We start from the raw sequence: 24,318 nt of genomic DNA, 5'->3' as shown, positions 1-24,318 counted from the left end.
TAGGGAGCTGCATATCATGTGAGGCTTCCTCAAAATCTGTAAAATCTGTAAAGAAACACATGATGAAATAAAGTTCAAATAAGCTCACAGTAAGCAGGACCTCACTGGACTTTCACAAGGAAACAATTAGAGTCTGTGTGTAAGAATTGCTTCTAAATTGCAGAGTACTTTACAATTATTGAGCCAAAATGATCTTGGCTGAGATGCAGAAGTTTTAATGTTTCTTCAGAAGCAGCATCACGGCACATCTCTCAGAATCAGAATGGATTTTTAAGAGACTCTTGAAAAAAAAATGAAACTCCCAAATTAAATGGAGCAAACAGAAGGCTGATCCTAGCCTTCCTTAACTCTCAGCAACCAGAATCAATGTGTGGTAACAGAACACATGCTCCCCATGCACAACCAACTAGAGAGGTTTTGCAATTCTTCAAAGAAGCATCTGAAACTTCTGACCAATTTCTGCCCAAATTAATTCAGTGGAAAGATGCCAATTTCAGAACTCATTTCCATTGGTCAATCTGTGGCACAGATGCTACCACCCCCATCCTCCTCCCAACCATCACCACAGCAGGAAGCTCTGCTGGCTGACTGTGGAGCTCAGAGCCACTGAGTTCTAAATGGAGCCTCAGAATCTCTTTCAACATCAGGTTCTGAGTCTTGCGAACAATAACCAGGAAGAAGGACCCAGGATTAGCCATTCCTAGAATAGAGAATTGTACAACTGACTTATAGTAAAGTGACTTTGCCAGATGAAAATGTTACCTCTGGGTTGATCGTTTCCAATAAATGAACCCATCAATATTAAACAATTCCACCTGTCTAGACAGTGTATTCCATTGTTCCAGATAACATGTTTGCAAGTGTCTTACATTAGGACGTTTGCACAAGTAATGCTCATCATGGTGACACATTCTAGTACACTATGAGGTAGTTGGAAAACAGCAACACAACACAAAATTTGGTTTTTAAGGTTTTAAACAATCTCTCCCATACACAACTTCAGAGAGTTCTGCACTCTCACCCAGTGCTACTTTTTCTGTGGTACAATCCTTGTTCTTTCATGAGAAGTGAAGAATGTTCTGACTGTAGACACCCCTTTAGTCCAACATAAATCAAGCAGGCAGAGAAACTTGTCTCACCACTAACGTCATGAAATCCTTGTTTCTCACAAAGATTTTCATTTTTCTCCTAACTTCCCTGTTTCTCTGCAGGATCCCAAAATTCCTCCAATCTCCATAATAGGTCGCAGCAGGGCTGGCAACTCTTTCTCTTCACACCCATTTCTCTTTCCTTTCTCAGTGTTACCTTGCCAGTCTTGTTCTTCACTGTTTCTTTCCTGTACTTGCCTTCTTCCACTTTATCCATGCTATCATTTTTTTTTTGCTAGCAGAAATAACCAAACTACTATGTTCATAACATCATTTTTCCGATTAGAAAACCTAAAGCAACTTAGACACTGAAATAAATAAAACACAAGGTCTATAGATCATTATGTGGAACACTATATATCTCAATTATTGTTTCCATGAAAAGCTACTCCATCCAGATTCTAGTTTAACTTAAGCCCCTGGGAAGACTGGTGAACTCCCATGCCTGATCACGGTGGACTCCTTTTCTGCTCATTCCCAACAACCTTGCTTCTTCCTTTCACTTACTTAGTCTCTTATGAGCCTTCATAATCCAGTCTAAATCCTGCTTTTAAATTCCCCAATTATCTGGCTGTATCACTTAAGGTGCCCTTTGTAATATAATTCTACATTTTATTTTTTTCAGGCATGGAAGCTTAACTAAATTGTTACTTAAAACCAGAGTACAATTTTAGCAAGCCAGAGAAACTCCTCTTCTTGATGCCTCCCAAGGCACTAGCTGAGTAAGCCAAGGTAAGACATACTGATTAAATGAAACAACAGACACTTACTTGGATGCTATGACTTATTTGAGATGACTACCTGAGCAATGATTGAAACAAAAGAATAAACTTGAATAGACACATTTTAGGCATTGTCTTCTTTAGCAAACCTTCCATTCAGGGTTAGAATCCATATGATTCTCCAAACTCTAATTCTGGAGCTGGGCATGCAGTATAGGTATTTGCCTTGCATGTGGCTAACTTCAGTTTGGTCCCTCGCAACACATATAGTCCTCTGAGTCCTCCCAAGAGTCATCCCCGAGCATAGATAGGTGTGCTCCAAATACAAAAAATAGAAAGAAATTATAGCTTTTTGGTATAATGAGGGGGGCTGGAGCAATAGCGCAATGGTAGGGCGTTCGCCTTTCACGTGGCCGACCAGTGTTCAATTCTTCCGCCCCTCTCGGAGAGCCTGGCAAGCTACCGAGAGTACTGCACCTGCATGGCAGAGCCTGACAAGCTACCCGTGGCATATTGGGTATGCCAAAACACAGTAACAATTAAGTCTCACAATGAGAGACATTACTGGTGCCCACTGGAACAAATCGATGAGCAACGGGATGACAGTGACAGTGACAGTGGTGGAATGGGGAGAAAGAAGATCTTTGTACTCCATTGGAAAGAATATTTCTGATTTTTAATACAGTATTAAGATGATTCTAATAATATCAAAGAATCATTCACAGCCAAACTTATAAACTTGGGCACATTATAAAACAGTACCTTAAAAGAAGCAAGCAATATACAAATTTATTTATGAGAAACAACTCAACACAATAGATGCTACATTGAAAATAAAATCCATTTCAAAGATCCAAAGAGGAAGAAAAAAATAAATAAAAATATCCTTGTATGCAGGATAGTCACATAGTTCCTAGCATTGAGTTCAATTCCTGCCATTTGACCAAAATGCTACTGGAATGTACAAAATTATGCAAAATATGATAAAACCCAAAATGTACTTTTAGTGAAACTTCTTTTAGTTCTCTTTCCACAAAGTAATACAGCATCAAAGTGGAATCATACTTCTCTTTGTTTGTTTGGTTTTAGGTTTGCATCCAGCAGTGCTCAGGGCTTACTCCTGGCTTTGACCTCAGGAATCACTCCTGGGGGGTTGGGGGACTATATGGGGTGCTGAGGATCAAACTTGGATCAGCCACGAAATGCTCAACCTGTTGGACTATCACGCCAGCCCCTAAGTGTTATTTCTATAACTGGTGATTTATGATTGTCTTTCCTTTTGGAAAAAAACAATGACAATGCTAGCCCCGTGTCAGACCTACTGAAGGGGCAGAAGCCTGCATGCATGAAGTTGACAGGGAGGGACATGTGTATGCAAACCCTGCCCCTCAAAAGGGCATGAGTGTTTGTTCCAAGCAATCACCACTGGTAGCGTCTGACAGACTGAAGGTCTACTCCTGAGGATACTCAGGCCAGAAGTTCAAGCCTGGCAGATCGTGGTTAGGGCATGATGCTCTGGTGCTCAGACTTGAGCCAGGGCCATGCTAGTACTGATCAGGGAACCCACTGATGTTAGGGATCAATCTTAGAAGCTCATACATGTCAGGCATGTGCTTCATCCCTGTAAACCATATCTCCAGCCCAACCTTTTCAAATGTCTACAGCTGCTATTGCTATCAATAAATCATATTAGATCTTATTGTTTTGTAATTCAAAGTTACTTTCTGTGTTCTGGCTTTTCTCCATTAAGAGGAACATTCAATCAAGAGATCATGTGGTGTGTGCTAAAAATGCTTGACATTTACAAGTGATCCCCAGAGTCACAAAGTCGACACTGCCTATAAAAGAACTCTAAGATGATTCAACAGAGAATTCAATGCCACAAAGTTCCATGGCTTCGTTTAGGCTGTGGGGATGATGGCCTAAGTGTATTAGCTACACATATTAGCTCCTTTTATACATCGTCGTCATTCCAGAAAGGCAGTAGGTAAAGGATAGATAAAAATAAACCCTAATCATATTATAATTATCACACCAAAGAAATGTAGATATGTAGACCTTATAAGAATATCAACTCTTATTTTATTTTTTGTTTTAATATTTTTTTATTGAATCACTTTGAGATAGACCCTTAAAAAGCTATTCATGATTAGGTTTCAATCATCCAGTGTTCCAACCCTCCATCCCTCCACCAGTGTACATTTCCCAGAACCAGGGTCCCCAGTTTCCCTCAACCCTTACAGGGTGAGGTTGGAGACTCAGGCATCTGTCAGCTGCCACAGTCCAGGAGTTCTCCTCCGTACTCTGGGAAGAACCTTCAGCACCCCCAGCACCCAACACTTGCAGGTGACCTCCTGACATTCGGGCCGAGGGAGTACCCTCCCCCTATGACGGTTAGCACCTGTCAATCAAGCAGCTCCTCCATCTGCTTCCCATCCTGCCTGGGAGTTCCCTGGAAGGAGAGTGTGAAGACAAGCTCTCTTCGTGGCTCCAACACACAGAGGAAAGGGAACTGTGAGAGAATTAGGAAATTAGGAAGCATGGCGGGTCACGGAGTAGCAGGGCTGGCAGGAGGCCTGGAGGACAGCTCTGAGGCAGGATCCGCAAGAGAACTGCAAAGGCTTCCTAAAAGGAAGAGGAAGTCAAGTCCAGCTCTTTCCCGGACAGGACCTAAGGAGGAGGGCTAACACTGCAGTCCATTCTGGGGATTATTTTCCCTTGATTTTGGGTGCACACCCAGTGGTGCAGAGGGATTACTCTTTGCTCTGTGCCCATGGGGTTGCTCCTCAGGGGTGCTCAGGAGACAAGCAATGCCAAGGATAGAACGTCAGCTCACTGAACTGAGTTAGCACTTGGGGTTAGCCCCATCTAAGGCTTTTATCTGTAGCTCTACCCCGGGTGACTGAGATACTAAAACATGTAACAGAAGGTGTCAGGGTCCTGGCCAGTCGACCCCGGCAAACTGGAGTATGATCCCCCAACCACCGGACTTACTCCCTATAGGAGAGGGAGTGAGAAGGGGAGAAGCCTCTGCCCTGCCCCTCTGTGCACGTGGCCACCCCACCGCCGCCACCGAGAAAGAACCACGCAGAGGGGGGAGAGTTGGAGGTCAAGCAACTCTCGTTTTATTAACTCTTACAGGGGATATTTATACACAATCTGCTGGGCCCTTTACAGATGTTAGCTAATGATTGATATTTCCCGCTTCTCAAGGCTGGGTAGTTAGCTCAGACAAGAGATGACTTTCAGGTTTTCATCCCATTATCTCCTCAACCAGGGCACCTTTCTGGGTGGAGTGCTGGCGCAGGGCCTTAAGCCCCTGCGAAGAGAGCCTGCTCCTGCTTCTAAGGGCAGGGGATTTGGCCAGGGTCTCAGGCTGGCTGCTGAGACCCCAACAAGAAGGCAGTGAAGGGCCCGTTCTTCTGTAAGCCAAGAATAAGGCAGCAAAAGATATTCTCCTCCACGCAAAGGCCACACACAGCAGAGGCTCCAAATCTGGACAGTGAAAACAGCACTTAAGCGAGTTACCAGACAGCAGAAAACAGCTGGTCATCTTCCGACATCAAAAATTCTCTTTCATCTGAACAATTCCAGGCTCCACCTCTTGTGATTCTCCCGTGATGAGCAGCCTGCACTGCTCGCCATCCTCATTAGTAGGAGGCGGCAGGAGTGGATGGAGTCGGCCCTGGAGAGCTGGCTCCAGTCTCCGGCCCCCTCTGTCCTGAAGACAAAACAACACAACCCCTGACCCCGGGATTTTCATTGCACAGTCACAAAAATGAGGGGCTGTGCTGCTGCATCATTATATTTGGACCCCTGGGCTGCTGCATGCCACCATAAACCTGATGACCTGAAACAATAAAAATATAATCCCACACAGTTCCGAAGGCCAGAAGTCCCAAATCAACACCAAAAGGCCAGGCTCCTGGAGCCAGCAGGCTGCGCTCTTCCTATAGGCAGAGAGGGAGGGTCTGTCCCTCCCCTCTGTGCTACAACCAAGCTCCTGATTGGATTCCCGGCCCAAGGGATAATAGAGCCTACGTGTCTCATCTCAAAATTTTTGACCCCCCAAATCAGGTTTTTGCTATCATGGATAGTGCTGCAATAAACACAGGATTGCAGCTGTCTTTTTTAAGTTGGGTTTTTGGGTCTTCATGAATAGCTTTGTGATTCAGTGTTTCAATTAAAAAAAATTCAACACACACAAAAAAATCACATCTTCAAGAATATGACCACATCTCAATTTTCTAAATATGAGAACATTGCCCGGTTCTAGGAATTAGGACCTAGGTGATATCTTTGGGGTCCCCCTCTTAGGCCATCACACCACCAACCTTACAGAGTGCTAATAATTTCTCCTCCATAGTCTTCTTGATTCTCATTCATTCATTCATTCATTCATTCATTCATTCATTCATTCGATCTTGGTTTAGGGCCACATTGTGTGATGCTCAGAGCACTGGCATTGTGCTCTAGCATCACTCCTGGTGGTGCTTGGGGGACTCTACACAGTGCAGGGGATCAAACTGGGGCTGGATATCTTTTGTTTCAAGGCAAGTGAATAAACCTCTATATATCTTTCCAGCTCTAGAGGAAAAATTCTTTGAGGACCCAAAAAATTCTTAAACTTCCCGAATCTCATGAAGGTTTTGAAGACATTCTGTAGAGAACAATTACTTGCTCATTTGATAAACCCAGATAGTGAATGTCCATTTCCCTCTATTTGAACCCAGGTAAAAATTCCAATAGCATATCAAGCTTCATTTTTCATTTCTGGAATACTCAGACCTTTGGTTGAGGGAAGATAGAGGAGAACAGACAGCATCATAAGGGCTTCCCTGATCTCTGCCACACACGTTGCAGTGCAGTCATTTGTGATACACTGTTGGTAGCAGTTCCAGTATCATCACTGTTCAAAGACAGAAGAACAGCTAGAAGCACAACTGCCATGAATTCCTGACCAATGCTTGTGATGCTCCCCTGCAGCCTGATCCGTCTCCATGCCAACAAATAAAAAGCAGCAGCTTATCCTGAAGAGCCAGATGTAGACACCAGGGCTGGGCATGTGTGTGAGGAAATTTATTTATTCATTTTTATTTAAGAACTATTTGTTGAGAATGTACTATATACCCAGACATTCGGGACCTAATATGAAACAAAATTAACAAATCTTTGCCCAGTTGGAGGTTGTACTCTAATTAGGTAACATAAACATATCAATATGTATAATATGTAGTACATACATACATATATATACTGTATATGTATACATACACATCCATATACATATAGAGAGAGAGAAAGAGAGAGAGAGAACCTCAAGAACCAGGTTAAAGGGACCCCTCAAGGGGCTCCCTCAGAGTGTTGGGGATCTGTTGCTACAACAGTGATATCTGTACAGACATTGAAGCATGAAGGAGAGAAGCATTTGGGGAGGATGAGGATGTACAGATATCCAGCTGTTCCACACAGCTAGAACATCTTGCTGTGCCAGAAAACAGTGAGGCACTCACAAGCGAGCAGGTCATGTTGGAAAGACTCAGAAGGAGTTGCTCAGTTTCTGCTGACAAATTTGGGATCAACCTGACCAAGAAGAATAAGAGCCACAGATTATTGTATAGAAAATACATTTGGGTTCTGTTATCTTTTTTAGAAAATGCATGAGTCAATAGTGAAGATCCTAAAAGTGAGGAGTGGAAGAAGGAAAAAAAATCTTCTTTAACTCAGGAGTGCAAGTGAAGAGAATTAGAAAATTGGGGCCAGATAAGTGACTCAATGGGCTGGAGTATATGCTTTGTAGGCAGGTGTGACTCCCAAGAATAGAGGCAGAAGTAGTCCCCAGGTGTGGCTGCCCCTAAAACAAGACAACACCCAAAATGAGAACCAGAAAATTGTAATGCTAGGTGTAGAAATGGCAGACTAAGTAAGGTGCTTGCCTTACAGTGGCCAGCTCAGATCTGATCCCTGGCATCTCATTTGATCCCCCGAGCACCACCAGGAATAAGATCTGAACACGACTGGGTGTGCCCCTCACAAAACAAGAACAAACCCCTTCATATAATATACAATAACTGATATAAGCGAGGGTTACCAAGGAATTCTAATACTGGGCAAAAGACTGTTGTGAAATAACAATTATACATTCTTAAAGTGTCACTCTATGGATAAGATTACAAAAGTAAGGGAGGCATCACTACAAAGAAGAAATCTTGCAAACAACAGATTTGAGATTTTCTGACATGATGCTATGGAGACCATTGCTTGTTCTTGCCAAATGTTTTCCCTGAATCTGATGAAGAAACCATCAGATAAATTGAGATTGTAAGAGTCAACAATTCAACTTCCCTGTACTTTTGAAAAATGTACATATTTTAAAAAGACAAAAGCAATGTCAAAACTACTCAAAATTAAAGTGCTGAAGAGACAGTATAAGGGTTAAGGACTTACTTTGTATGTCACCAACCCAGGTTCCATTTCCAAAGTCACATAGGGTGCCTGGAGCACCACTAGGAGTAATATGTAAGTACAGAGCCAGGAAGGAGTAAGCCCTAAGCACTGCCAAGTGTGGTACCCCAACCAAAAATTGCTCAAAATTAAAGGATACAATTAAACAGAATACATGTCTTTCATCCGGTCCTAAAATCTAAAAAAGCTTAGAGAAATTTGATATGGAGCATATTTCAGAGAATCTTTCAATCATATTCAACCTGTGGTGTAACAATGACATACTATTATGACACTGAATGAATATGGACTTTTCTTAGAGATACCTATTAAAGTATATAGTAAGTAGTATAGAGTCTGAATGTCTGCAAATTAGTTGTATGATTCAGCACAGAAAAAAAAATTAAATTCTGTAGGCACTAAGAGGGAAGGAGAAAAGAGAGAAAGCTAAGGTAGGCCAGAGCAATACTCCAGCAGGTAGAAGCATTTGCCTTGCACATGGCCAACCTAGCTTCAGTCCCAGCACCACATACAGTCCATCACCTTAGCCTGTCAAGCACTGATCGATGAATGAAGAGGCAGAAGTAAGCCCTGAGCACAGCCGGGTGTGACCCAAAAATCAACCAACCAAACCAAAAAAAAAAGTGTTTATTGGAAAAAAAAAGTGTTTGTGACCTGTGACCATGATGGGATGGTGGACGGTACTATTCCTCCAACTCTTGACGTAGATAATGATGGAGACCTTTTGTAGTTTACATGTGATAGAGTTCTAGGAGAATATTCCTTGAAGACGGGTCAGCAAAACCTGGCACAAACATGCACAAATGCTCAAGGAAAAGCAGAATCAAATGTGGCCAGGAGGAAAGTCAGATCCTGGAAGTCAAGGAGGCAGTCCTGGGCAGGCAGACTGAGAGAAGAGGGGTTGGGGGTAGAGGAGGAAGGGAGCGGAGGCAAATGCCCTAAACCAGATGACTAGTTAGAGAAACTTTGGTACATCTACACAATGGAATACTATGCAGCTGTTAGGAGAGATGAAGTCATGAAATTTGCTTATAAATGAATAGACACAGAGAATATCATGCTAAGTAAAATGAGTCAGAAAGAGAGGGACAGACATAGAAGGATTGCACTCATTTGTGGAGTATAGAATAACATCACATGAGGCTGACACCCAAGGACAGTAGATACAAGGGCCAGGAGAATTGCCCCATAGCTGGAAGACTGCTTCATGAGCAGAGGGGAGAAGGCAGATGGAACAGAGAAGGGATCACTAGAAAATAATGGCCGGAGGAATCAGTCGGGATGGGAGATGCATGCTGAAAGTAGATGATGGACCAAGCATGATGACCTCTCAGTGTCTGTGTTGCCAGCCATAATGCCCAAAAATAGAGAGAGAGTATGGGGAATATTGTCTTCCATGGAGGCAGGGAGAGGGTGGGAAAGGGGGGGCATACCAGGGATATTGGTGGTGGGGAATGTGCACTGGTGGAGGGATGGGTGTTTGATCATTGTGAGATTGTAACCCAAACATGAAAGCTTGTAACTATCTCACGGTGATTCAATAAAATAAAAAAAATAAAAAATAATAAGGGAGGGGAGGAGGGGAGGAGGGAGGGAGAGAGGTGCTGAGGGAAAGCAGGGCAGGGGAGCCCACATAGGACTTGTGGATGCTGAAGGGCAAAGGTGAATCCAAGACTGAGGCTGTCAGAAGCTGTATGGAAACCAAGGACTAGTGAGGAGTTCAGAGCCAGACGGTGAAAGGCCACAAAGTTAGAAGCTGCAGATTTCCTAAAGGGGAGGCACTCCTTTACTTGCACTATATTTACACTATTATACTTACTTTACTTACACTATATTTACACCATACTTACACTATGGGCAGAGTTTAGATGACATTTCAGAGTACTTAACTTAGGACTTGATTAAGACTGAACCACAAGGTAGGGGAGAGAGCTCAAAGGGTTGAGTGTGGCCCCACGCCACTGAGGCCCCAGACCAATCCCAACACAGAACCCTCGCACCTCCGGGGGACCCTGTGTGCCCCGAGTACTGCTGGGCCCAGGAAACACCATGCCACCTTCACCGGTGACCCCATAATCACCAGGAGGGGCCTCAGGGTGCCCCCAAATGAAAGAAAGTAGAAAAGAAGAGCCAGGCTTATATTTTACACTAAGAGAAGAAGAACAACTGGATGGTCACTGGGAGAAAACACATGTTCCTCTCACACTGGGGTAGCGTCTTAATATTTCATTAACAAGGCCCAGGCATAATCCAGCCAAGCCAACCACCCTGAGGAGAGGCAGACACAGGCATGAGGATCCGGGAGACTTGGCTCAGCTCCCGCTCACCTGGGACCAGGAACACTGCTGGGGTAGGGATGGGGGCTCCACAGCAGCTCTCCACTCACTGTCCCTTCCAATTTGAACATGCAACACTCTAATGCAAAGTTGGGGGCTCATAGTCACTTTGAATGTGGAGTTCCCAAGAGCAATTTGAAGCTAATAATAATAAAAGAGAACACCCATCTTGCAACTTTTCACAAATGTTACCTAATTAATTCTTACAACACCTCCAAGTAGTATTATTATCCCCACAGTTACTGTGGGAGAGAGCCGAGAATTCTTTTAATTCTGCATTTATATCACTCCTCTCACAGAGCCGCCTCCTTGCTCCACATTAACATCCCCATGCTCTGCTTTCAAAGAATATCACCACTTCTCCTACCAACAAGGTGGGTGTTAATGGATGTAGCCACACTCTAAATGTAGGAAATAGCTTTTATAAATGTCTTTTTCCTTCCCAGAATCAAAGTAACAGAGTAACAAAATGGAACTAAGGGCAGAACCTCCCAATACTCTCTCCTTCCCTCCCTCCTTTCCTCCCTTCCTCCCTCCCTCCCTCTTTCTTTCTTTCTTTTACACACACACACTCACACACATACATAAACACACACATACATAAACACACACATACATATATACATACATCATAAAGTATGTGTTTTATTTTCCCCAAGAATATCTAGCAAACAATACCTAGAACTTCCAAGACTCTTTTCGAGCAACTTCATTATATTCTAAAACTGGGGCCACAGAGACAGTATAGGAAACAAAGCCTTGCACCAAATCCCTGGCACCATATATAGTCCCTTGAGTACTAGCAGAGCCCAGAAGGAAGAATGACCCTTGCTGGGTGTGGTCTCTCACAACTCTCTCTTTCTCTTCCCCCCCAATATATATATAAACATATACATACATATATGTATGTAGTAATATATACATTTGTGTATGTGTATACATGTGTGTATGTATATACATGTGTATGTTAATAACACAAAGTTTATTATACATGTATGTATGTGTGTTTAGAATAGATATATGTATATGTGTGTACATACACACACACACACACACTCAAAATTTGCAAGTAAGAGACCAGAGCCAGATTGTACAGTGGTGGGTGCAATGGAGGAAGAGTCCCTACTTGGTGCCCATGGAAAGTCCCCTAGTTCAGGCCCAGAAAGGAGCTTCTCTTCCAAGAAACTGGAAGGGTCCAGGACCTCCCAGCTATTCTGAGTTGTGACAGGAATGAGTCCTGGTCCTGGGTATGCCAGGAGTGATCCCTGACCACAGATCCAGGTGAGGCTCCCATATAAAAAAATAAATAAATGAGATATAGGTCACTATGATCCTTGGTCCCCATCCCATAACCAAGAGAGGACTGAGAACCATAAGTGACTAAAAAGCCAAACAGGGGGCCAGAGCGATAGTAGAGCAGGGAGGGCACTTTCTGGGTACATATTTGGTTAGGACCTAACCCCGGGAATGCAATATGGTGCCCTGAGTCCTGCCTGCCTGGAGTGATCCCTGAGTGCAGAGCCAGGAAAGCCCTGAGCAGATCCAGGTGTGCCCCAAAATAGGAGAGGGGGGAGGGAGAGAGAGAAAGAGAGAGAGAGAAGAGAGAGAGAGAACCAATATAGAGGTTAAGGAGGTTAAAGCACTGGGTTTGCATAGTTCTGAGCTGTGACCACAGTTAAAATCCCAGCACTGCGTATTGTCCCCCGAGCATTGGGAGGCATGGTCCCTAAGCACAGAACCAGAGAGGCCAGGTTTGGAGTCGACTAGGCCAGATGGGTCGATGCAGGACCCTGGGTATGTGGTTCTGCTGTGCTGGGCTACACCAGGGGTTGCTTATAAGCCACCAGGACTATAACTGGCAAAGTTGGCATGGAGTGGAAACAGGTGGATCCAAACAGAAAAATGACAGCACACAGAATTGTGCCCAAGAAAAATGTGCTGCTTTGTGTCACAGCCCAAGAGTCCAGGACCTCCTTCCCAGGCCTGAGTTTGAACCAGGCTGGGCCACTTTCCAGACACTGGGACTGATTCCCTGTGCAATCCCGAGGGCTTGAGAGGGACGGGAGGCACTTTCATAAGTGCACTTGGACCACAGGTATCGAGAACATGAACTGGGTGAACCAACTGTTCTGTGTCTCCATCACTGTGCCTGTAAGATGAACAGAATATTTCTGTCCTCACAGTTAGGGGGTGAGACCCAAATAGATCCCCAAATAAGAAGCTCCGAGAGCAACATCAGGCACAAGCAGACTCATCCCCCACGTTGGAGATGGTACTGCACAGCATAAGATGTGAGATTCTGATCCAAGTCAGGACACCCAACAGGAAGGTTGTTTGCAGGGGCTGGAGAGAGAGTACAATGGTAAAATGGAGGAAGGCACTTGCCTCACACTTGGCCAACCTCTGTTCAATCCTGGACAGCACCTATGTCCCTGAGCATCACCAGGAGTGGTCCTTGAGCACAGAGCTGGGAGTAGCTCCAGACCATAGCAGATACGGCCCAACACCCACCCCCTCAAATGTGCATGACACATTTTTATTTTTTTTGCTTTTTGTGTCATACCCAGCGATGCTCAAGGGTTACTCCTGGCTCTGCACTCAGGAATCACTCCTGGCAGTGCTCAGGGGATCATATGGATGCTGGGGATCAAACCCGGGTCAGCCAGGTGCAGGGCAAATGTCCTACCTGCTGTGCTATCGCTCAGCCCCCTGAATAACACATTAAAGCGAGCATGATGATGAAAAACTGAGGTGCCAGAACTGCTCTCTCAAACTAGAATGCACAGGGGCCTGCACATGTTTGCATCAAAGCTCTGATAACACTAATGTGGGCTTGAAAGCACTGTCTGCTCTCCACAAAATAATGGAGTCCCACAAATCCTCACGTGCAGGAGTTACATACTCATCTTCAGGCACCCTTGCCCATCACAGCACTGGATCATGCCCCTTGGAGGCACCAGCAGAACCATGGTGGAGCTGAGAAAAGTGTAGGCTGGCCTGCCCACACCTCCTACCCTCTTTGATATTCTCTTCTTCCCATCTCTTCCCAGAGCCCTGTCCAAAAACCAGGGCTCAGAACCACACCCCCCTGCCCTGCAGAGGCATCCTTTGAGCGCCAGCAGACTTGGTCCCACATCACAATGCAGTTGATTCAGAAACAAATCTCAGGGCTGCATAAGGCAATTCATGAAACCATCACATTCACAAAAAAGCACAGGAGCTGGTATCTGCAGAGAATGAAGATGCTGCCATCTGGTAACAGTGTCTTCGCATTTTTTTTTTTACAATATTCCCCACAAAACAGAAAAGGGCAGGTGCAGGGAGGATAGAGAGGATGGGAAAGACCGATGGTTCTGCTCACTGGATCCAGTAAATGAAACCCAAAGGGATTAGCAATCAGAGAGCTGCCCCATGATTCCAGGCTCCCCATAAAAAAGAAGACACAGAATCACAGCCCGTGGCCCTGTGTTGGGTAAATGCTGACTGCCTCTGCCCTCACCATGGCAACAAGGGAAGAGAGGATGATTCATGGAGACCCATTCTGCTTTCTAGCATCACATAGGACAAACAGACAAGCGGACTGGATGTGATGACAACTGTCCCCTAGTATTCTCTGTCATTCTCACAACCCAGTACCACCCTTGGTTCTATTCTTGCTCGAAGCTCTTGCATTGAATTCATCTGATGCCTGTTTCAGCACAGAGTCAGGGGGTCCCAAAGAAAGACAATGAAAGTCAATGACGTTCATTACATGCCCAAGGTCATGGAACATGTTTATGGTGAGGGATGGTGACCAACACAATGGAAGGATGATTCCCAATCTGCCTTTTCCCCAAACTCAATTCCTCCTGGGTTTGTGGGGTTAAAAAGAAGGATGTTAGCCAGGTAGTGTCTGCAGTGGCTGCAGAACAGGACCCCAGCACTGCCCTAACAGCAGCACACATATGCAGGAGATGCAGGCATTCATGTGGACCCAGTGCAGGGCACTTCCTTCCAAAGCACTTTGGTGGTCACCAATTGATTTGTTAAAGAATCCAGAAAAGGGAGATGGAGATGGATCTAAGCCCTTACCTTGCCCATGTGAAGCCCAAATTCAATCTGGCTCTGACAAAAAAGGGTTCTGGGGGAGGAACTTTTATTTATAAGAGCTGGGGAGGTAGGAAGCCAGAGTGGCCTCTGAACTACCTTTTGTTCCAGTGGCCAATCCTTCCTGTGATGCGTGTGGCTTCCTGTTCTCTGTCCCTCATAAGCCTACAATGTCTTTCATGCAGCTGACCATGGTTTGAAATCATTGGCAGCACCAAAATGTGCTCACTGAGTCCTGGTGGTGAGTGAACAGACCTCGAGGGCTCGAAGTGTCCTGATTGAGGGCAAGGCATGTGAGGTGCTCAGAGAGATATTAAGGTCATAAAATGAGGTTATTTGCAATGACTTTTGGAATCTGGCTATGAAGTCACAGTTCAGCTCATAAGGTAGCTTAGGTCACATGCCTGTTCTTAATAAAGCTCTGATGTTACAAGTATATGAAATGCCACTGAATTATAGTCAGTATATTGAGTACCAGAATTGCCTCAGGAGGGGAAAGAGGGGAGCTGGAGCGATAGCACAGCGAGTAGGGTGTTTGCCTTGCATGCGGCCAACCCAGGTTGATTCCCAGCATCCCATATGGTCCCCTGAGCACCGCCAGGATTGGTTCCTGAGTGCAGAGCCAGGAGTAACAACTGTGCATTGCCAGGTGTGACCCAAAAAGTCACTGTCACTGTCATGTCATCCTGTTGTTTATCAATTTGTTTGAGCGGGCACCAGTAACGTCTCTCAATGTGAGACTTATTGACCCAAAGAGTAAAAAAAAAAAAAAAGGAAATAAAGAAAAGAATATAGAAATGCCACTCAAGAATTTATTTTGTTTTCTTTTTTTTTGGTAACACGTGGTAGTTCTCAGGGCTTAATCCTGGCTCTGAGCTCAGGGATCACACCTAGTGGGGTTCAGGAACCATATGGGGTGATGGGGATGAAACTGTGCTTAGTTTATGTGCAAGACAAATGCCTTAACCCTTCTACTATCTCTCCAGAAGTTCCACTTGTGGTCTCAAAGACATTTTCGGTCACACTGGTTCTGCTAAACTTATATTTGGGCCATAATTGTCATGACCCCAAATATAAGTTCCAGATTGGGAACAACGGGGTGTTTTACCTCTCTCTGTGGCCCTGCAGGAAGACGAGAGTATTAGCATCTCAGGATGGAAGACCCAGGAGGAGAGTGTCTCACGCCCTGCAACTCTGCTTCCAGCCAAGTGTGGACTTGACCTGCCTGGGCAAATTCCAGCGGCAGGAAGCGGGGACAGGTGATGACTCAGGCAGCCCCTTCCCTGGGTTAGAAAGCTTTCTCCAAAAACTCTTCCTTTGCTGACCTGTGCTGGGAACTTCTTGCAGCAGTGCAAGGGTATCATGGCCCAGAGCTGCCCAAATCAACTTTAACTGTGTTCCATGACTGAGCTGTTCTGGAAGCTGAATGGTTCCTGTTTTGGAGTGACCGGCAAGAGGCTAGAGATGTGGGTGCCATGGAGTACTGACGGAGATGTGGAGCTAACTCACGTCTCAGCACAGCCCGCTTTACCATGAAAGGAATCTAATCTCTTATTGCCTTATTTAGAAACCAAGTGTCAGCTCCTCAGAAGGATTCATTTGCTTCTTGGGTTTCCCACCATGCCCCTCCCTCCGACCTCTCCCTTTGATCAAAAAAATGAACAAAGAAAACTTCTGATCTCTCAGAATCAACAAAAGCGGAGAAAAGACTCTTTAGGAATGGAATGATTCTTTTATTTTTTATTTTTGTTTGTTTGTTTTGGGGTCACACCTGGCGATGCACAGGGGTTACTCCTGTCTCACAGACTCAGGAATTACTCCTGGCCATGCTCAGGAGACCATATGGGATGCTGGGAATCAAACCCGGGTCTGCCGTGTGCAAGACAAACGCCCTACCCACAATGCTATCACTCCAGCCCCTGAAATAATTCTTTCAAATTTTATTTTTTTAAGTTGTTCTTAATATTTGATTACATTTTAATATTCGAACACCAATCCCGTCACTATTACACCTTCCCACCACCATATTTCGGATATTTCCATCCCGAACTCCAAGCCCTGCCCCCCAAACAGAACCAAAATAATTTTTTCTGTATTGATTGTTATGAATAAACTGCTAAAAGTCATCCTAAAAAGATTTCTTAAAGGGAAGTGTAAGATTGTTGTAATGAAATAATTTCTTGAATGGAAATAACATAAAGGTATATGGAATCATCACACTTCCTATTATTAAACCATCACTTAGGGGTCCCTACAAGAAGTATCCCATTTTCAGGCTACCAACTAGATCAACCTAAGGGCTATCTCTGCGTGATCAAGCCTAAATGGGAGCACTGTCTCCAGCCAGCATGGATGGAGCACCACCAGGCTCCCTGCCAAACACCATCACTAGAAAGCCTGGGAGCACCACAAAAAATGCAATCTCCAGTAAGCACATGTCCTAGCACCATGACTAAAATGTGAAAATCCCCCTCTGCACATGTCTAAGTATGCAAGCACCAGGACTCAGTGAGTACAAACCCTGGCAATACTAGCGGCAGTCAAGAACAGGGAAGGAAAACCATCTACTGAACATCTACACCGGCACCTTTCTCTCAACACAAAGGCTCATTCCTGCAGTTTCTTGGACAAAAGTTAGCTGGCTATTCCACTCTTCCTCAACTTTACAAGGTGTCAGATAACCATCATATAGGTGACAGGATACACAGAAAGGTGACAGATGTTACGCTCAGATCTTGGGGTGGTGCAGTGTCCCCAAGCTTCATCCCATTCTACCAGGTAAATGTTGATTTCCTCAAGACCACAAGCTCGAGAGACACGCCCCCCCCGCCCCGCCCTTGGATTCCTACTTAAATGGCTTTGTGCAGGGAAATCCTCTGATCGATGACTGAGAAATACCCAATGTGGTGATTTGGGTATTTCTGCAAATGTATTTGGTCACATTGGGCCACTGCAAATGTATTTGGTGGCTGATTAATAAGCAGCACTGCGACTAACACACCTTCTGTTTCCAATTCATCAACTTACTCATTCTTTAATAAACATTTCCAAACACTTACTTTGAACATACCACTGGAGAAAGGCACTGGGGAAATAAAAGTGACGAAAGGAGGTCATAAGATCTACCTAAACTAGATAATTAAAACTCAATGTAAAGGACTTCGCAGCAATGTGCATGTCTTAAGTTATTCACAGTGGAAAGATTTAAAAATTCATTCTGAGTCCTAGGCTCGTTGAGCTATTAAGCCAGACTATGCAACACCATCTTTATCATCTTTGATAAAGAGAAGAAATTTTCCTCACTCCTGAATTAACTGGAGAGGCAAATTAAATTGGAAGATAACATATTTAAAAGCTTGTGATCAGTTATAAAGTACTTTATAATGTTAATTTAATTCATTGCAATTGTCCCTAATCCAGGACCCATGAAAACTAAAATCAGCATCCTCCTTGGAGTGTCTACTTTAAATCTCATCTATTCCTAATAATGGTGATGGTAGATTTCCTTAGTCTAAATTCAACTTGGTCACTTCCTTATTTTTAAAAAAAAATCTTCTAATACTTGACTATTCCCAAATCAAAGTTTAAACTTTCCTATTTGATTTTGACTCTAGGACCAAGCCCAGAGGTGGTCAGGAACTCCTCCCAGTTCAGAGCTCAGGTGCCCTGTGATGCCTGAGAGACCACACAATACTGGGATCAGACCCTGGCCTCCCACGTGCAATGGATGTACTGCAGCCCACAAGCAATTTCCCCTGTCCTGAAGTTCAAACTCTTAACTTCTGTATTCAAGGGCTCATGTGATATGAGTTCAAAGATGCTTTTAAGTGTGTATCAATCTGTCTGCAACCCCATGCACTTCATTTATTCTTTCCACCCTGCAATCTTGGTTACATACATCATTTCTTCAATGAGCCACATTTTCTCACCTTCTTGCTCTTGCTATATTTACTTTCCGGTTTTGTTCTGTATCTCTATCCCTTCCCATTTTATCAAGTTCCAGTTTAAATATCATCAGTTCCAAAACACCTTTATTCTCCAAAACACTCCAGGTACTTATTATCTACTGTACTATGAGGGCATCTGGTGTGATTTTTACTTCTCCACTAGTGACAGTACCTTCATTTTGAATGCCTACTGTCTTTGGGAAGGAAAAAGAAGAGAAAATGTGTGCATTTTATGAAGACATTTTATATGGAAGAAAGAAGTTCAAAAGACAATAGAATTTCCTATTGGTTGGATCACCAAAAATCGGTTACAACGGATTTTTCCAATTTGTCGGAAAACTACTACTGTGCTTTAGTATCTACTTTATTCAGAGGGCATTTTATGGAAGTTATTACATGGAAGTTTCATATTGAAAATTACAATGTTAATTTTCATATTGAAAGAACAGAATTGAAAATAAAAGTCATTAATTTATTTCCCCAATGAATTCTCCTTCATAGATTTACTCAGTCTTATTTTAGAAAAATATGAAAATCAACTTTATTAATTGCCCTAATAACATAGTTTGTAATGAGGTTCTTACATTAAAAAATGCCTACAAGAGGCAATATTTTCATTTAAATATATTAAACTGAAAGAACTAATGCATAAAGAAATTAAGCCCCTCTTTCAGTGCACTAAAAGTTTTGATTCTACTTCTCCCTTAGGATTAAAAGGATAGCATTACAGTGGCCAGAGAGCACAGGGTTTAAGGCTTTTGCTTTGCAATATGGCTAACCCAGGTTCAATCCTTGGCACCACAAATGGTCCCTCTGAGCACCAACAGGAGTCATTGCTGAGCACAGAGCCAGAAATTGTTCCTGGGTACCACCAGATATGGCCAAACACCACCAATAAATAAACAAAAAAGTACGGGTAGTATAGATGTTGAGTCTCTATGTCTGTGTTCTGATTTGGTATGGGGAGACCCACTGTATTAATCAATATTTAAGAACATGAAAATTCTAATTAAATGTATTCCTATTGCATCAATAATATTTTCTCTCATGTTTTATTGCAAAAAAAAGGAGCTATGTGAAGATACTTTTCTTACAGATTAAAGAGTGAATTCTTTATAAACAAAGAATGAGTTATGAGTGTTTTTTTTTCTTTTTGGGTCACACCCGGAGATGCTCAGTAGTTACTCCTGGCTCTGCACTCAGGAATGACCCCTGGTGGTGCTCAGGGGACCATATGGGATGCTGGGAATCAAACCTGGGTTGGCTGCCTGCAAGGCAAATGCCCTACCCACTGTACTATCGCTCCAGCCCCAAGAATAAGTTCTTATATCAGCTTATGAGGTGAACGTGAAGGCATGCAGTGGGGAGTTCTAAGGAAGACTGGCAAATACCAAACCTTTCAGACAATTCAAATGCATCCTCCTATAAATATGATGATAGAAATAATTTATGGCAATAGACATTAAAATACTCTATCACAAATTAGAAAATGTTTTCTAAAAATTGATCCAGCCTATAAGAAGTGTTTCAAAACTCATGAACATAAGTACAGCTCCTTTCCAAAGAAAACAGCATCAAACACTGTTCTAGCCACACAGAACTCAAACAGCTAGCCCCCGGCACTGTGGAAATGTTAGTCAGAGAATGGAATATGCACAGAATCTTCTCTCAGAGCTCTTGTATGTCATCAAGTAAACAAGGCAACCATTTTCCCCATTCTGTACATCACCATAGTCAAGCAAAGGCTGCGTATTGCAAATGGCACTGGAGCAGGCTTACCTCCAAAAGTGAAAAGCGAAGAGAGGACTACAGGGGCTGCCTGGGCTGGATGGGGTTGGACTCAGGCTCCGTGGGGTGAGACTGAAAGTTAAAATAACGTCATTCCAAGTGGGAGAAATGATGGCAGTAAAAATCACAGAGCTCAAGAGGCCTGAGCTCTCCTGAGGTCAGAGTCCCCGGGGCATGCCTCTAAATACCACTAAGTCATCATTCTCATCACTCCCATTTCAGCCCGGAGCAGACAGAAAACTGCATTCTCCAAACTACTGCTGCCATTTTTTATTTGTGCCTTTTCTTTGTCACAAAGCAACCTGGCAGGTATGTGTGAGATGTGGTCTTGCAGGAAAAAAAAAAAATCCAGTGCTGCTTTGTGTGTTTTATTTTTGATGATGAACCAATGGCAATGTGTAGCAGAACTTAAGAGAATTAGTAATCAGGCCAGAGGAATGGAAATTCAGGTTAAACATTGCAGGTTTTTAAAAAGCAAAGCAATGAACTTTTCCATACTGGAGGATATTTTTTAAAGCAGTTGGCAGTGAAAAGCATCCAGCATTTTTTTTTCCTAGTGCTTAGGGGACAATGCTTAGAAGTATGCTTATGCTTATATTCATAATACATGAATTCATAATTTAATATGGCTATATGTTATTTTACTTTTGGAGGTTTTTTAAAAAAACAGAAACACATTCATCTCAAATTCAATAGACCATTTTAACTCCTGCCTCCAATTGAACCTATCCAAACCTCCAACTAGATTATTCATCAGCCATCACTTAAATACCCAACATAGGGTAATCAATTTAGAATTCCTTCATATTTTTGTTTTATTTTGTTTTCTTTTTTGCTTCATGACTCTTCTCCTTTAGGGAGAAAGGAAAATTAAATTTGACAGATATCTACCTTGAAGAATTTTGTCAACAGGTCTACTCAAGTATGAGTTAACAATAGTCCATTTCTACATCTGGAGAGATAGTACAGTAGATAAGGCACACTTGCCTTGCACCAACTGACCAAGTTTGATCCCTGGCACTTATGGTTTCCCAAAAAATGCCAGGAGTGATCCCTGAGTACAAGATCCAGAAGCAAGTCCTGAGCACCATGGGTGTGGCCTCAAACTAAAAGCTATAGTCAATTTCCAATTTCACATGTCAAATGAAAGAATGAACTTGTCAAGTAGGCATTCTGATACTGATTATTTGACATGAGCACTAGAGACCCCTGTTAGATAAGAGAAAATTTCTTAAAAATATTATTCTGCCTCTCTGCTGGTCCATGACATCACAGCCTATCTTACTTTCCTATCACAGACAGGAGTTGGGAATGAAGGTGCCGACTGGCTGATTCCAGCTGGCTTTGCTCATCACTGAATAGCATATAATCAAATTTCAATTTTAATTATTGATGTCATCTTTGTTTCCTATGATATGGATAATTGAGAGTTGGCTGTATTTCTGTTAAGCTAAAATATAAATTTATTTCTCAAAATGCTCCAAATGAGATTTAAAATATTCAAAAAATCTAAATCTCTACATCTATGACATTATAACATGTATGTTTTTGATATCAGTGCTTGTTATTGACAGAGAAACTGGTTTTTTTTCTTTTTTCTTATTTTTTTGCTTTTTGGGTCACATCCGGCTATACACAGGGGTTACAACTGGATCATGCACTCAGGAATTATTCCTGGCGGTGCTCAGGGGACCATATGGGATGCTGAGAATTGAACCAGGGTTGGCCGTGTGCAAGGCAAACACCCTACCTGCTGTACTATTACTCCAGCCCCAGAACTGATTTCTTTATACACTCAAAGCACATTAAAAAAAAATGTTGCTCTGAAATATTCTGGATTCGAAATGAGTAGCTTGCTGGAAAGCTCCCGGGAATGTCCAGTGAAAGTGGTCATCTTTTATCTCAATGCAATGTTATCTATCCTTTCCTGTCTAAAGTAGGTATACACAAACTCTCAAGCCACTATATGTTCCCCAACTGAAACATATGTGACATGTACTACAAAGCATCTATGACTGTGATTTCTTTCTTAAATTAAGATAAAGAAGAAAACAACTCACTTTCCCAGAAATCTGAAAAGCTATATTCTAGCTAGATGTTGTAATTTCATTCTGGGGTGCAGCGGGTAGGTTAGTGGAACCACACTTGGAGGTTGTGCTCAGGGCTTGCTCCTGGTCCTGTGCTCAGGAGACCAAATGTGATATCAGGGCTTAAACTCGGGTTGGCTGCATGCAAGGGAATTGCCCTACCTGCCAACATTTAATAAACTGATGAATAAATGATCCATCCACTTTTATATATCTATATAATTGGTGTCTCAACACCCAGGATTTCAATTTTTGAAACAGGAGTGAAAAACTGCCTTGTGTGACTGGTAAGTGGGAGGAATTACATAGAATATAAAATATGCTAGAATTGTAATCCCTCACAGGGAATCTATAGAAAATAAAGTATGCTAGAATAATAGTCTATGCAATAAACTTTTTTGAAAGAAAAACAGGGCTGTCTCATGAGAGATCCTCTTGAATGGGACTACAATGGGTCTGGTCTAAGGTCCCCACATAATAAAAACTATACACAGCAAGCCTGATTTTAATAAAATTAGTGATGACCCAATGTTATAAAAATTTTGTCTGCAATGGTCAGGAATTGAATTTGCTCAAAGACTGCAGTAAGACTTTTTCCATAAGGACTACAAAATAAGCTCTGTTTATCTAATTTTACTTTACAAGGTAAGCAAAATGTTCTGAATAAATATATTGCCAACAGTACAGGGTGTGTAAAAGTGGTCCTTTCCTCCATGGTCTCTTGTTCCTCAGGTAGAAGAGGAATCTATTTAAAATCTGCAGAATGAGGGCTAGAGCCATAATATAGGGAACAGGGCATTTTCCTTGCATGTGGCTGATCCAAGTTCAATCCCTGGCACCACGTATGGTCCCCTGAGCCAACCAGGAGTGAGCCCTGAATGCAGAGCCAGGTGTAACCCTCGAGCACCACCAGGGATGGCCCCAAAACAAAACAAAAATATACAGTATGTTTACCAGGACAGAAGCCAAATTGAGGAAGCATGCCTAAGACAAAATTAAATTCAAGGGTCCCCCATATTTACTTGACCCATATATCCAATGCCATCATTGGAAAGTCATAAAATGCATGGCATAACTTAGCATTTCTCGTTTTAAATAAATATTTGATACCTGGTTTGAATTTTAAGAAGTTCCTTTTAAGTGACTGCCCTTAAGGGGAACAAGATATGAAAAAGTAAGAAAAGGCATACGATGAAATGGCACAGATAAGGAACATAGCAGCAAGGCAGCACGAACAGGGCAGGAAGCAATGCAGGGGTAGAGGGAGGGAGGAATGGGCCTGGGTCTTGATTCTAGGGCCTGGATATCTTGGCTGTATATTTCCAGAATGCTGGAGGAGGCGGGTTAAGGTAGAAGAATGTGTGAATGCCTCTAAAATATTTCATAGAGACAGTGAGACCCATGTGTTAGGGTGGAGATGGGAGTTTGCTACTGGGGTGACTGGGAAATAGTATTTCCATCACTAGTATGAAAAATGCTGTAGTATTCTGGCAAGAAGGATCTAAACACTCGATAACTTTCTGTATACGTGAGGACTTGTTAGGATGTAATTGGTGCATCAACAGAGAGGAAGGGCATTTAGAATATAAAGTATTCTAAATCACTTCCGAAATGCCCAGGTTTTATTAATTTATTTTAAAAAAATAATGTCTCTTGTATGACGCACCTACAGAATTCAAGAGGAATAATTAGTTCTGGGCACAGGGTACAGTTCTCTTCCTGCTGTTTCTTCCTGGAAG

At 42.9% G+C, this 24,318-nt stretch overlaps 1 protein-coding gene across 9 annotated transcripts in view; it reads right to left on the bottom strand.

Annotated features, from left to right (window-relative positions):
• The window catches only part of MAST4 (microtubule associated serine/threonine kinase family member 4), a 668,112-nt gene that overhangs the window by 220,810 nt on the left and 422,984 nt on the right, over positions 1-24,318 (bottom strand). The window contains exon 2 of one of the 9 annotated variants that reach the window (XM_055123959.1): positions 20,484-20,564. The exons of the other annotated variants lie outside the window; for them this stretch is intronic. Within the exon in view, the coding sequence (XP_054979934.1) occupies positions 20,484-20,564 (81 nt within the window). The remainder of the gene's footprint in view (positions 1-20,483; positions 20,565-24,318) is intronic. 9 annotated transcript variants of the gene reach the window in all.

Source organism: Sorex araneus, chromosome 1 (assembly GCF_027595985.1).
Source record: "Sorex araneus isolate mSorAra2 chromosome 1, mSorAra2.pri, whole genome shotgun sequence".
Lineage (NCBI taxonomy): Eukaryota > Metazoa > Chordata > Mammalia > Eulipotyphla > Soricidae > Sorex > Sorex araneus.
Note: the sequence above shows the minus strand (reverse complement) of the source record. Positions and strands in the feature narration are given on the sequence as shown.